Genomic DNA, 11919 nt, shown 5'->3' with positions numbered 1-11919 from the left:
AGCGATACAACAACATAACGACGTCCTAGATCAGATACACTATACACCATCATCTAAACTTCTTCAGGCCTCCAGCGCCATGATCTTTTCCTCACTCTCCTTGAGTCTCGCCTCGACCGCCTCTTCTTCATTTCCTTCCTTCTTTGTCTCTCGTCCTGCCCCTTTCCCCTTCCCTTTGACCACCGAAGCCCCCTGTCGTTCTAGTTGTCTTCTATGGCTCCTCAAGATCTCTTCCCTATCCAACCTAATCGCAGAATGTTGAATTTTCCTTATCGTACCTATTTCCTCAAGCCTTTCTCATCAGCCTCACACGCTCTCCTTCCTCGACAAGGGAAGAGTGAAGGAGAAAAGAGACTGACCAGATACATGACTAACTTTCGTGACTACTTCTTTGCCCCCAATCTTTCGAAGGAGCGTGAGACTCGCCCAGAGGGTTTGGAAATGTTCCCTTGAGACCCTCAAAATTAACGTATTCGTCGTCGGGCTCAGATACTTGACTACATTCCGCAATATCCATACTACAACATCAGTAGCGGCGCAGAGAGAAGGGAGAAAGGAGAGGAGAGCGAAGGAAACTGACTAGAAAAAGTACCGCCAACTTCTCCCGCTGCGATATCTCCAAAGTTGACTCGTAATGAGTCCCTCAATAAGTGAATCAGAGCTGATTCGGTTACTGTTGAAGGAGCGGATGCTGAAGAGGAAAGGGAAGTTTGATTCAACGATGAAGATGATTCTTTCGAGGTGCTTGATGCTACTGGGCCTAGCTGGACCGTGTCGAGTGTGGGAGAGCCTTCAAACAGTAGCTCGCATAAGAGGTAACGATGTTTGAATCGCACCATGGAAATCGCGATGAGAGAGAACGATTTCCGCGAGAGAACTTCTTGATCTTGATCTCTTTCCCCTCACTCCGCCACCTACAGCTTCACTGCCACTCATTCAAGATGTCAGGACGTATTCCTATCGGATCGGCGATCCTCATGACTTTGGGAATCACGACTCTCGGATATGGAATCATGGCTTGTTCGTCCCTCTCTCTCCTCCAGCGTAACCATGGCACGGACTTATCTGAAGGGAGATCCTCGAACAGGGACTACACCAACAGAGAAAGAATTCTACGATGCCCTGAGTCCCGATTTGAAGAAGAAAGTGGATGAACAAAGGAGATTAAGTCAAGGTGCGAGGGAACAACTGGTTAAGGACTCTCAGTCGAGATTGGATGCGATCAAGGTCAGTCTCACTCTCTATCTGATGCGCGAGAGGAGAGAGCTGATGCGGAAGGGAGAAACGGATAGGAACAAGCGAAGAATGATGCACCGGTTTGGGCAGACGATTTCGATCCCAAGAACAAGAAGTAGAGCTCGTGAGCTTGGGGGGTCTCATACGGGTACAGGTTTGTATGCAGGCTGACCCGTATAGTTATCATCAAACTCAGCGCTTCCTTTTTTCAGTTTTCGTTTTTCATTTTTTTCCTCTCCCTTTCGCCTCTCTACCAGTACCTGTATCATCACACTCCCCAGCTGTACGGATCATTGTAACGAATTCATCCTCTCCTGATCTATTCATGCGGATGCACAAAAAAGAAAAACGAGCGAATTGAGAGTTGGTCTCTCTTGCGCTGCGTCAAGTTCAGACAGAACCAGCTCACTCGAGTCGGGATATGATGGAGAACGATAAGTGAGATAATCATGACAACAACGAAGACCAAATAAAAAGCAACACAACACTGTAACCGATCCGATCCTCTATCTAACCTCAACCTCCCCTCCTCCAGCCTCCAGTTCCCGCAAATCTAATCCGACAATAAACCTCTTCTCCCTCTCTTCCGCTTCTGCCTCCTCTCCTTCATCGTAACCCTCGTCGAATAACGTTCCGTCGTCCTCCTCCAATACTCTCTCAAAACCATCCCTGACCACTTCAAACCATTCGCCCAGACCTCTCAACACTTGCTCCAGTTCTGATTCGACGGCGGATCGGCTGGAGAGGAGGGAGTAATCGAGTGGTTGAACGATCGGAAGACTGTACACAGGCAGTTCCGGTTCCTGTTCTTCGCTATGGTTGATCGAGACGGAAACGGGAGTGAGAGCGGGGTCCGCAGGGGGTGCTGAGAGAGGAGTGGTAGAATTCGATGAAGCTGGGAGTAAGAGATCTCCAACAGGAGGGAAAGGGTACCCAATCGCCGTGTTCGTTAAATCCGAAGCGGAAGTCTCTCGCGGTCGAGCTAAAGGAGTCGGTTGATCCAACGCTACATCGTCGTCGAGAACCGGACTCGTAGGAGGAAGGGAAACGAACGAATTTGCGGGTGAAGCGGAAAGGGAGAGGGAAGAAGTTGGAGATGCAGTGAGGAAATTCGTTGTTGTTCCGGAAGAGGAAGATGAGGAAGTTGAAAGTTGGTTCGAACGATGTGAACGCAGACCTCGATCGGTCGGAGAGGAGCTGGAAGCGGTGAAGGAGCGAGTGGAGAGGGATGAGGCTTGGCGTTTGTGCTGAGAAGTGAGGTTTATCGAGGAGGGAGAAGGAGAGGTGATCATTGTTGATGGAACTCCATTCGACGGAACAGAGGTCATGATCTACAGAAGTGAGACCGTCGGGTCAGTGAACAGTTGGCGTCGAAACAAACGAAAATAACTCACGCTCAACCCTTGTCTCCGACCATCACTCGCAGTTCTCTTCCTTTCCCCTGCTCCTTCTTCCGGAACCACACCACCAAGCCTGAACGGTCTGTTCCCTTCCAATCCCGGAGAAAAAGAAGAAGAAGTAGGATTATTGAGCATCGTCGCAGCTCTTTCTCTTTGTTGACTCCCGCCGAATTGAAACGGTCGATTCATCGCTCCTCCACCGAAAGGTCGGTTCATTTCACTCTCGCCGGCTTCCTCCATGGTCGTAGTGAGCGGAGTCGGTCCTCCTCGAGCGAGTCCAGCTCCTAATGGCGGATATCCTCCTCCTGTTGCTTCGGTTCCTCCTCCCGCCGCCGGAGACGTCCGAGGTAATCCAGCTCCTAGCGGAGGATACCCACCCGTGTCCTCAGATGTCATCGACTCACCGAAAGGTGACCGAGAAGAAGGAGCCGTATCCGCTCGTCTTCGATTCATCACGAATGGTGATTTCGCTCCAATTTCGAGGGTGTCGCCATCCGATCCTAAATCGACAGTTCTCGGTGTCGATATTGTTGAGGACGAGGAGAAGAATGAAGATGCGGTAGGAGTCGAAACGGAAGAGTCCAAGGCTGGCGAACTTGATCCTCCTCCTCCTCCTCCGAATTTGAATCCGTTTCCGGCTCCTCCAAATCCGGGAATCCCACTCGACTTAGCTTGACCTTTACCCCAAGTATCCTCCGATTCTTCTCCGTAGAATCGATCTCCTTGCTCCTCCTCAGAGTTTTCGATTCCACCAAAGGGAGTATTGATCGTCTCATCACTAAATGCCCCTCTTCTCGCCGACGATTGTTGTTGCTGTTGTTGTTGTTGATTCCAGCTCGCCTGATCGTTGAAAGGATTCGAACGAACCGTAGTTGAAGGGGTCATCAAATCCTCTGCAATCGCTAATCCTCCTCCTCCTGTGAAAGCCGCGTTATTATTCGGTCCAATCGTATCGAACGGACTTCCCTCAAATGCATCGTTCGCACCATCCATCGCTCCCGCTGATCCCCATCCAGCTCCTCCCCATCCCGCTCCGGAATTGTTTCCGAAACCACCGAACGAGGTTGAATCGGTTCCGAAAGATGGGAGGCTGATTCCGAATGAGGATTCATCTTCTTGAGAGGCATCGTCGAAGGAGGGAAGGGAGATCGTGGGTTTCAGAGTATTGAGTGAAGAGGATGGGAGTGAGATTAAGGGGTTGTGGGAAGTGGAAGAAGGGGAGGATGTTGAAGCGTAGGGGTTCGACTCTTCGTCGAAGAGACGCAGAAGGGGGTGATTTCGAGATGGTTGAGCTGTACATCAGACTCAAGAGTGAGTGGTAAAATCGAGTAGTGCGAGAAAAAGAGATGAGACTGACGAGCAGGTTTTGGAGGTCTCAACCCTCCTTTCGCCGCCAATTCATCCAGCGTCGTCGTCCCCTTCTTCGTATAACTCGGTTCATCCCCCAGCCCTTCCATCTTCCCCAATCCCAAAGTCTCTCCGAAATCTTCTTCATCGACCTCGAAATCCCATCCTTCTTCCCTCTCCCCGGCTAACTCAAACGTATCTTCCCTCTGTACTAGATCTCCTCCCCCTTCCATCCCTGGTAAGGTACCGACGATCGAGGTACGTTGTCCACCGGATTGGATCCAGGAAACGTAACGAACGATGAGCTCGCGGAGGAGAACCATGGGAAGTTTAGAGGCGGATTTGATCCATTTCGTTCGAGATAATTCGTCTGCTGTCGGCCTCTGTTACTCCGGCGATCCAGTGTTAGCACCTCCTAGCGAGAGAGAGGCAGCGAAGAGAAGGGAGAACTTACGTTAGTCGGATCAACCATCAAACAACTCGCCAAAAACTCCTTCATCGCCCCCGTCGCGACGCCCTCAAACATCTCCGGCAAAGTCGGTGGTTGACTCGTTGGGATAATCGCGCAAGCTCGAAGGGGTTCCATTCCGAAATGAGGGGGGTTTCCAACGATGATCTCGTACAACGTGATACCGAGGGACCAAACGTCGGCTTTTGTATCGTAGAGTTTCCCGTCCGTTATTACTTCGGGAGCCATCCAGAGTGGGGTACCGGTGAAGGTCGACCGTTTTGAATTCGTCTGCAGGTGCGCGGCAACTCCGAAATCACAGAGGAGGATCTTGCCCGTTTGAGTCAGGAGGATATTCGCGGCTAGAAATCGAAGAGGAATCAGTCGATAGAAGAGAGGGGCAGAGATGGAAAGACTCACCTTTGACATCTCGATGGATGATATCTTGACGATGCAAGAAACTCAACGCAACCAACACTTCCCTCACTATCAACGCCGCATATTTCTCCTCTATCGCTCCGCTCTTCATCTACACATGTCCACTCAAGATGATCAGCATCTGCTCGCGCAATCTAAGAACAGAGGGAAAGGCAGAGAATGGAACGAGGGAGCGACTTACAAGAGTTCTGATCGACCCTCCCGAAGCGAAATCCATAGCGATCCACAGCTCGTATCCTTGTAGATAACACCCATGATACAGTGTGATATTATGTCTCGCAGCGTCCCTCAACTCCGAAAGTAATGCTACTTCTTTCTGAATTTCGGAAATATCGTCATCTGGAGTGTCTAGATCGATTACCTGTTCGCGGTCACGGCACGGCCTCTTCAGTTTAAACACCATGAAGAGGACAGCCGAGATAGACGAACCTTGAGAGCGACGACAGTTCCAGTAGGATTATGGATTCCTTTATAAACTCCACCATAAGCACCTTTCCCGACTAGCTCCTTACGGGTGAATAGCTGATTGATTGGTGTCAAAGGCGAATGAGGGTACGAGAGGATGTGAGAGCCGGAAGAGGACGAGGAGGAGGGGAGAGAAAGCGAGGAAGAAGAGGGGAACGACATAAGAGGAGGAAGGATTTGCTACGCGCACCAGGCGGAAGCGAGAGAGTTGCTGTTTACTGCAAGGCGTGAAAGGGGCGAATAGAGGTGAAGGGAAAGGAAGAGAAGCGAGTTCCTTAGCTTGAAATGATGAAGTCGATCCTCGTCTCTCTCTGACTCCTACCATTCGCCTACTCCTTTCCAACAGTCTAGTCTTCGGTTCTAGAAGAGTATGGATCGAACACCGACTCCACCAAACGCGGAGGAAGCGTCAGAACGCGGTCTCATCGTCATTTCCCCTCGACTCTCTCCCACTCCTCCCGAACCGACTCCTGGCGACGACGATGAACGACAACATGAAGCGGAACTCTTATGGGCATCACTGGCGAACGGAGAAACTTCGAGATCTCGTAGACTTGGTCCTTCTCGGCGATCTCAATCTCGACTCGACCTTTCACAGCCTTCATCCGCTATCGACAACGACTACGACGAACCAGAAGTGTCACCGGAAGAGATCAGAGCTGCGAGAATTGCGGAATTAGCGAGAAGTCAGGAAGAAGAGAGGGAGAGTTTCGAGAATGATTTACAGGCATTGAACGAGTTGAGGAGGTTCAGGTCGGAGTTGAGGGACCTCGAGAGGGACCTTACGGATACTGGAGATCAAAGTGAAGGTTTGACGGGAGTTTGGAGAGTGAGTCTTCTCGTCTTCCTTCTCTGTTTCCCGGTTGCAGACACTTAGCTTTCTCGCTCGTGAGGAAGAATGACCCAATCCCAATCCCTCGACTTTCTAGTCTCCCCCGAGGTGGTCGACATCTCCCTACTCCCCAGATTCCGACCCCCTCGTCCACCTCGTCTACCAACGCCAACGACCTCGTCTCGACTTTCCGTTCCTGGACTTCCGACCTTCAATTACCTCCTCCTTCCCTCCCTTCATCCTCAAGCCCTAGTCAAGTCTTCTCCCCTCCTCCAGTATCGTCATCTACGAATCGAATCCCTCGAACTACTTCCTCATCTTCTTTCGATCTCCCTTCTTTCGAAACTCTGTTTGCTAGAATCGCCGCTACCAACTCATCAAACACGACTCAGGAAGATTCGAACAATACTGCTAGGGTGGGTGGTGGTGGTATGGAAGGAATTGGAGGAGAATTACGAAGTTATTTCTTGGAACCGACTCATTTAGTTGGAGAATCGTTTTCAAACGAAGACGAAGACGCAGCCGATCACGAAGCACCAGAGCCTGTAGGGGAACAGTCCTCGAGATCCGGCCCGGACTCGTTACTCGACAGATTTGAAGCTCAAGCAATTCGAGAAGGGTTCAATTTGAACGACGCCGGAGGAGGACCCCCGTCTCGACCAGTATCAGCGTATACCGGTACTCGGGCGAGATGGACCATCGTGACGAATCCGTTTGGGGACGTAACGGTTCGATCCCTCGATGCCGATCCCGATGTTGAGGAGGAGGATGAAGGAAATCAATACGTACAAGTTCCGAATCCGAATTCGAGAGGAGAAACCGAACGAGTTATCAGCAGGAATTCGAGAATCACAGCTAATCAACAACGACAAGGATCGTCAACGGGAGAAACGGGCAGGAGTAGGGAAGAAACGAATTCGTTATCGGGAAGAGCGTTGAGGAGTAAGAAAGGAGTTTACCTCCTCTATTGCGGAGGAACGGAATCGACATCCTCAGAAGGAGAGTCACTACCGCGAGGTTTCGAGCGAGTCGACGGAGGGAAAGAAGCGAAGCCGAGGGGATGCGGAGCGTTGATCTGTGCTCGAGGGTTGATCGAAGGAATACCGAAGAAAGTCTTCGCGGATGACAAGAAAGAAGAATTGGAGGCGTTTAGTAGCGATTTGCCGCCCAGTACGATTGGATTGGCGGATTTGGAGGACGAGGAAGAAGGATTGGGAGAGAGAGTCGGGAAGAGAGGTTGGAAAGGATGTAAAGGATGCATTACGAGGGATTTGGGTTGTCGAAGATGGTGAGCTCTCCTATTTCTATTTCACTGTCACTTTGTGACTGATTCGTCAACGTCGTTCTCTTCAGCGGCAATCACGTCGGCTATCGTTTACTCCGTCCGGACGTCTACTGCTCGATCGCGCGCGACTCTTCGTCTTCCGGTTCTTCGCATGGTCCGTGGAGACGCCTTACTGAATCGAACCGAATCGGTGGTGGATCAGGAGGAGGAGGAGTGACGGGCGGCGGAGTCGTCGATGGATTATTGTTTCATTTCCGAAATGATCGAACGACGGCTGTGAGGAGGAGAGTCGGGATGCTACCGCAACAGCAACTTCAGGACGAAAGAAACGAACTGGCGGCGCAGAGTGAGCACGGAGATGTGACCGAGGCGAAGGAAGGAGAGGGAAAAGAAGCGAGGTTGACAGAGAAAGTTCCGAAAATGGGAGACGAGATGATCTGGAAGCATATCCCACCTCCTCAGGTGAGTTTCCTTTTCCTCTTTTGCTCGAATCTCCCAGAGACTGATCCCTTCCTCATCTCGCAGCGAGATTTCCGCGACGGTTTAATCTCTGAACCTCTCGAATGGTTGACGCCAAACCAAGAAACCTGGTGGCTCGACAACTCGATCTTTAAGCACTCCTACTCGCTCAACGGCACTCGCTATGGTTCTCGACAATCTCGACTCGGTCGAAAACGTACGGCTGAAGAAATGGAACTTCATCATTCGACTGACAATCTCTCTTCCGCCACGACTACCGTCAACAACGACAGTTCTCGACCTCGTTCTGGATCAGGGGCTTCGTTGAACAGATCGAGGGCGATCAGGTTGACGATCCCTCTCGCCTCGTCTTCATCGCCAAACTCGAACTCTTCAGTTGCGAATTACGACCGTTATCGTTCGGATGCTCAACAGTACGCTCGAAGGGTGCGACAGAGACTCGACAATAACGATTTGTCGTCTGCGGTGGTCGGAAGTGAGGAGGAAGCGGCAGGAGCAGGACTAGGTGTCGTTGCGAGTTTGGAAAGAGCAGGATATGGAAGTTGGTTCGACGAAGAGGAGGAAGATGTCGAAGAGACTTCTGCAGTGTCGAAGAGGTCGAAGGGAGGAAGAGCTAGGCAGAGCGTTGGTCGTTGATTTTCTTTTCTTTCCTCTTTTTGTTGTTGTTCCCAAACGCTCTGTTCCCATGATGTGATACTTTACAATACATGCATATTGCTCCTTCTCATCTTCCCTCACGCCTCTCGCAATCGTCCCCTTCGGAACTGAGCCTGTCTTTAACGCAACTCGACTTGAGTCGTGAGCTCGTTCCTTTCGGTCAACCTGCTCACGCGGGCTTGCACAGAGTGGCGTGCCGTGGCGACAGTGATAAGAACATAGAAGTTCAAGGTACTCTTGCATGGTATAAACAATCAAACACGAGAGAAACGAAAAACAGCGAGAACTCCAAATCGAAACAAAAAAACCCTCCTCATGCCCACCTCGCAACAACCTCCGATCCGCTCACTCACCCTGCGCCTTCTTCACCCCCTCATACCAGTCCTTCTCGACAAACAGCGTCCTCTCTTGATCGAATTTCCACCTCAATTTCCCTTCCTCATCCTTCCAAGCCTCGACGACAAACTCCATCCATTCTCCCAGCTCTGATTCTTTAGGTCGTCGTTTCATCGCTTTCGCCTCTGGAAGATCTCCAAGGATTGGGGAGAGGGAAGAGATGAAACGGAGGAGGTAGGGGTCGGGTCGTTCGGAACTTTGACGAGGGGAGGCAGAGAAGAACGTTTCCTACGAGCGAGAGGCGGGTCAGTTCGAGCTCACGGGAGAAAGACAGAGACAGTAGGGAGGGGACTTGCAGAATCACGACCAGTCACTTCGACGAGAATACAAGGAGGTTGAGAGGAGGAAGCGGTTGAGGTTTGTTCACCTTGAAGAACGAGCGCGAATTGAAACTCGTGATTCACTCGATCGTGGTCAAAGCATTTCTTCAGTCCCTTCGATAGTCTGAACAGGATCGGGAGTGAATGTAGGCAGATCAGTCTTTTTCGACGAGAGGACACAGAGAGAGGGAGAAAGATACTGACTGAGCTTGGCAATCGGTACAGTACGCGACAGCAAAATCTTCTAAGTTGTCAGGTTTGTAGTCGATGACTCGAGCTTGGAAGAGGTAAGAACCAGCCAAGGGCATCGAGAGAGCAGCTGACATCGATTGTCTCTCGAGTCCAAGCGTGTCGAAAGGCGAAGCTGTTGCGCACACTTCAGCAGACTTCACTGTGAATGTATAGAGCTATTGAACATACCAAAGGGGTCGACGAAAGTGGTCGCTTCGATTCGAGCTTGATTCGTCAAAGTCAAGTACTCGTCTTTCAACCTCGAATCGGTTGAGGCGTTGCAGTAGACATCTCGTCGACTACTCTTTAGCAGGATTAGCTGAGACTCGACTCGATGAGGGAGTGAGAGGCACGACTCACCGAGAGAAATCTCTGAACCAAGGAGTTTTCTCAAACTCGTTCGAACCCTTGATCGTCACATCACTCTTGTCCCTCCTGACCTGATCGATCCACATCGTCGCCTCCAGCAGTCCATTCTCGTTCAACTTTGTCCTCACGTTCCGCAAGTGGACAAACTTCCCTTGCAAGTGCTCCTCTCGATTGAACTTCAACAGAGGTTTCGCTTGATGACCGTAGATCGAGATTTGCAGAGCGTATTGACCGGGTAAGCGTACGTTCGAGGTATCTTCGTATCGCATGAGTTGGTCGTTGCGCGTGTAGTCGGTGATGAAGAGTTGACAAACGTCGTTGTCTTCGAAATTCCTTCGCCCTTCTCGATTGTAGAATTTGATGATCTCGAGGGGGACTACCGCATCAGTTCAGAATCAAGCGAGAGTGCATCAGAGAGAGCTCACTTCTCCTTGAACGTCGTAGAAGTTGTCTGGTTCAAGTTGACGAATTTCAACCAATTCCCTCCTCGTCGAGTCTCCTTTGATCAACCTCGCACTTGTTTTGAGTACGTTCTTCGGTTCATGGTCTCCTCGTCCGGGTTCCTCATGATTCCCAACAACGTCGAATCGTCTCGACCATCGAGCGAGGTCTCTGGCATAAGCCAATTCTTCTTCCCCGATTTTTGCGAGTCGACTCGAACACTTCGGAAGTTGGGATACGAACTCGATGGAAGATGGTTCTTCGTGATATTGTTCGGCAAGTCGAGAGGGAATGACAAGGAATGGACCGTTTCGAATGTTTCCAAACGCGGTCAATTGTTTTCGATCTTTTTGATACTGTCTCTCTCTCGAGCGTTTAGCCGAGGGAGATGACGAGGAGGGTGTAGACATTCACTCACGTTGATGTTTTGGACAATGAGGATGTCTCCATTCTCGACGACGGGGAGATGTTCTTCTTTCGGACCAAAGAAACACAATCGAGCGGGAGCTTTCGTGTGAGTCGGGTCGTAGAGCCATAGATCGATAGCCTTGTCTACAAGGGAGTGAGTTGAGGACTTCTATCATCGAGGAGGTCGAAGAGAGACTGACCTTTACTCTTCTGGGGTTGATAGATTTCTCTTCGAACCAAAGCGATCGCGATCAAGTTGACCTTTGACGCATTCGCAGGCTTCTCAACGATGTCCAGCGTAGAGTATTCCAGTTTCGTCTCGTTCTACAGCGTGGAAAGTCAGACGAGCGGAACGAAACAGGATTAGAAGAAATGAGACGAACTGTTTTCATTCCCCATTCCTTGCGAGTTTCCTTCTTCTCCCTCTTTCGTTTCTTTCTCGCTGTCGTCGTCTGCTCTTCTTCCTCTTCGACACTGTCACTCTCGCTCGCTCCACCTTCTCCGTCAGAAGAAGATGATCCTTCTCCCTCTTCTCGTCGATTTCTCGAGCGAGCTCCAACATAGGGGTTCTCAGGGTTCGTATCGGGTACTGCGAGGGACACTTGCTCGTCCAATGTAAGTGACTGATTGGGGTTCTTCTGACTTAATTTCGCGAGAGAGCGTTGATGTTGCGAGGTGGAATTGATCGAAGGTCGAGCGTGAGGATTCGTCGAAAGAGTTGAATAACTCGTCGCTGGAATCGATGCATCGCCTGCTGAGCGGTTTCATTGTCGGTCGTCATCCCATACGCTCAAGGGGACGATTGAAAGCTCACCTTTGAAGGAAAAGTGAGAACCTTTTCCATTTCGACCCCAATTCCCTTCGATTCCCTTCGCATAGACGATCCGATACGTCTTCCATTTGTCATCTTTCAGTACATGATTCCCCTTCTTGTCCTTGACCGCCTCTACAGTCCCTCCTCGACCAGAAAGAGAGATCCATTTCCCAATCCTGTTCAACTGTTTGATCGCTTCCTCTGCCCATTCCCCTTTCAGATAGATCGAGAGTGTTCCAGTACCATCCTTGATCATGAATGAAGCGATTCGATCCTTGTAGGAGTTGCACAGGCTGATCTCGCCTCGAAGGACTGGGAGAGTTTCGTCGAATTGCTTTGGATTGACTTGGAC

General features: G+C 50.6%; 5 protein-coding genes across 5 annotated transcripts; 2 read left to right on the top strand and 3 right to left on the bottom strand.

Moving 5' to 3' along the window:
- Positions 1-63: 63 nt before the first annotated feature.
- Positions 64-839, bottom strand: POP5 (RNA-binding protein POP5; the record flags this gene model as incomplete). The annotated part of the gene is made up of 3 exons (XM_076631257.1): positions 64-278; positions 360-497; positions 581-839. The coding sequence occupies 3 exons, from the start codon at positions 837-839 to the stop codon at positions 64-66; spliced, it is 612 nt and encodes a 203-aa protein (XP_076488836.1).
- Positions 840-941: 102 nt separating this feature from the next.
- Positions 942-1355, top strand: CBP4 (Cbp4p; the record flags this gene model as incomplete). Its single annotated transcript, XM_076631256.1, has 3 exons — positions 942-1020; positions 1088-1227; positions 1293-1355. 3 exons carry the CDS (start codon positions 942-944, stop codon positions 1353-1355), a joined length of 282 nt encoding a protein of 93 aa, XP_076488835.1.
- Positions 1356-1742: 387 nt separating this feature from the next.
- Positions 1743-5496, bottom strand: JCM6883_001402 (uncharacterized protein; the record flags this gene model as incomplete). The annotated part of the gene is made up of 7 exons (XM_076631255.1): positions 1743-2567; positions 2631-3928; positions 3994-4366; positions 4438-4793; positions 4852-4960; positions 5051-5230; positions 5299-5496. 7 exons carry the CDS (start codon positions 5494-5496, stop codon positions 1743-1745), a joined length of 3339 nt encoding a protein of 1112 aa, XP_076488834.1.
- Positions 5497-5704: 208 nt separating this feature from the next.
- On the top strand, positions 5705-8567 carry JCM6883_001401 (uncharacterized protein; the record flags this gene model as incomplete). Its single annotated transcript, XM_076631254.1, has 4 exons — positions 5705-6137; positions 6212-7454; positions 7520-7913; positions 7977-8567. 4 exons carry the CDS (start codon positions 5705-5707, stop codon positions 8565-8567), a joined length of 2661 nt encoding a protein of 886 aa, XP_076488833.1.
- A 366-nt stretch (positions 8568-8933) lies between these two features.
- JCM6883_001400 (uncharacterized protein) lies at positions 8934-11823 on the bottom strand (the record flags this gene model as incomplete). Its single annotated transcript, XM_076631253.1, has 10 exons — positions 8934-9212; positions 9299-9428; positions 9509-9668; positions 9725-9834; positions 9896-10269; positions 10330-10701; positions 10764-10897; positions 10954-11077; positions 11137-11504; positions 11568-11823. 10 exons carry the CDS (start codon positions 11821-11823, stop codon positions 8934-8936), a joined length of 2307 nt encoding a protein of 768 aa, XP_076488832.1.
- Positions 11824-11919: the final 96 nt, after the last annotated feature.

Source organism: Sporobolomyces salmoneus (genome assembly GCF_050403485.1).
Source record: "Sporobolomyces salmoneus JCM6883 DNA, S_salmoneus_JCM6883_v1_ctg15, whole genome shotgun sequence".
Classification (NCBI taxonomy): domain Eukaryota; kingdom Fungi; phylum Basidiomycota; class Microbotryomycetes; order Sporidiobolales; family Sporidiobolaceae; genus Sporobolomyces; species Sporobolomyces salmoneus.
The sequence above is the reverse complement of the archived record's forward strand: the minus strand, read 5'-3'. Positions and strand labels throughout refer to the sequence as shown.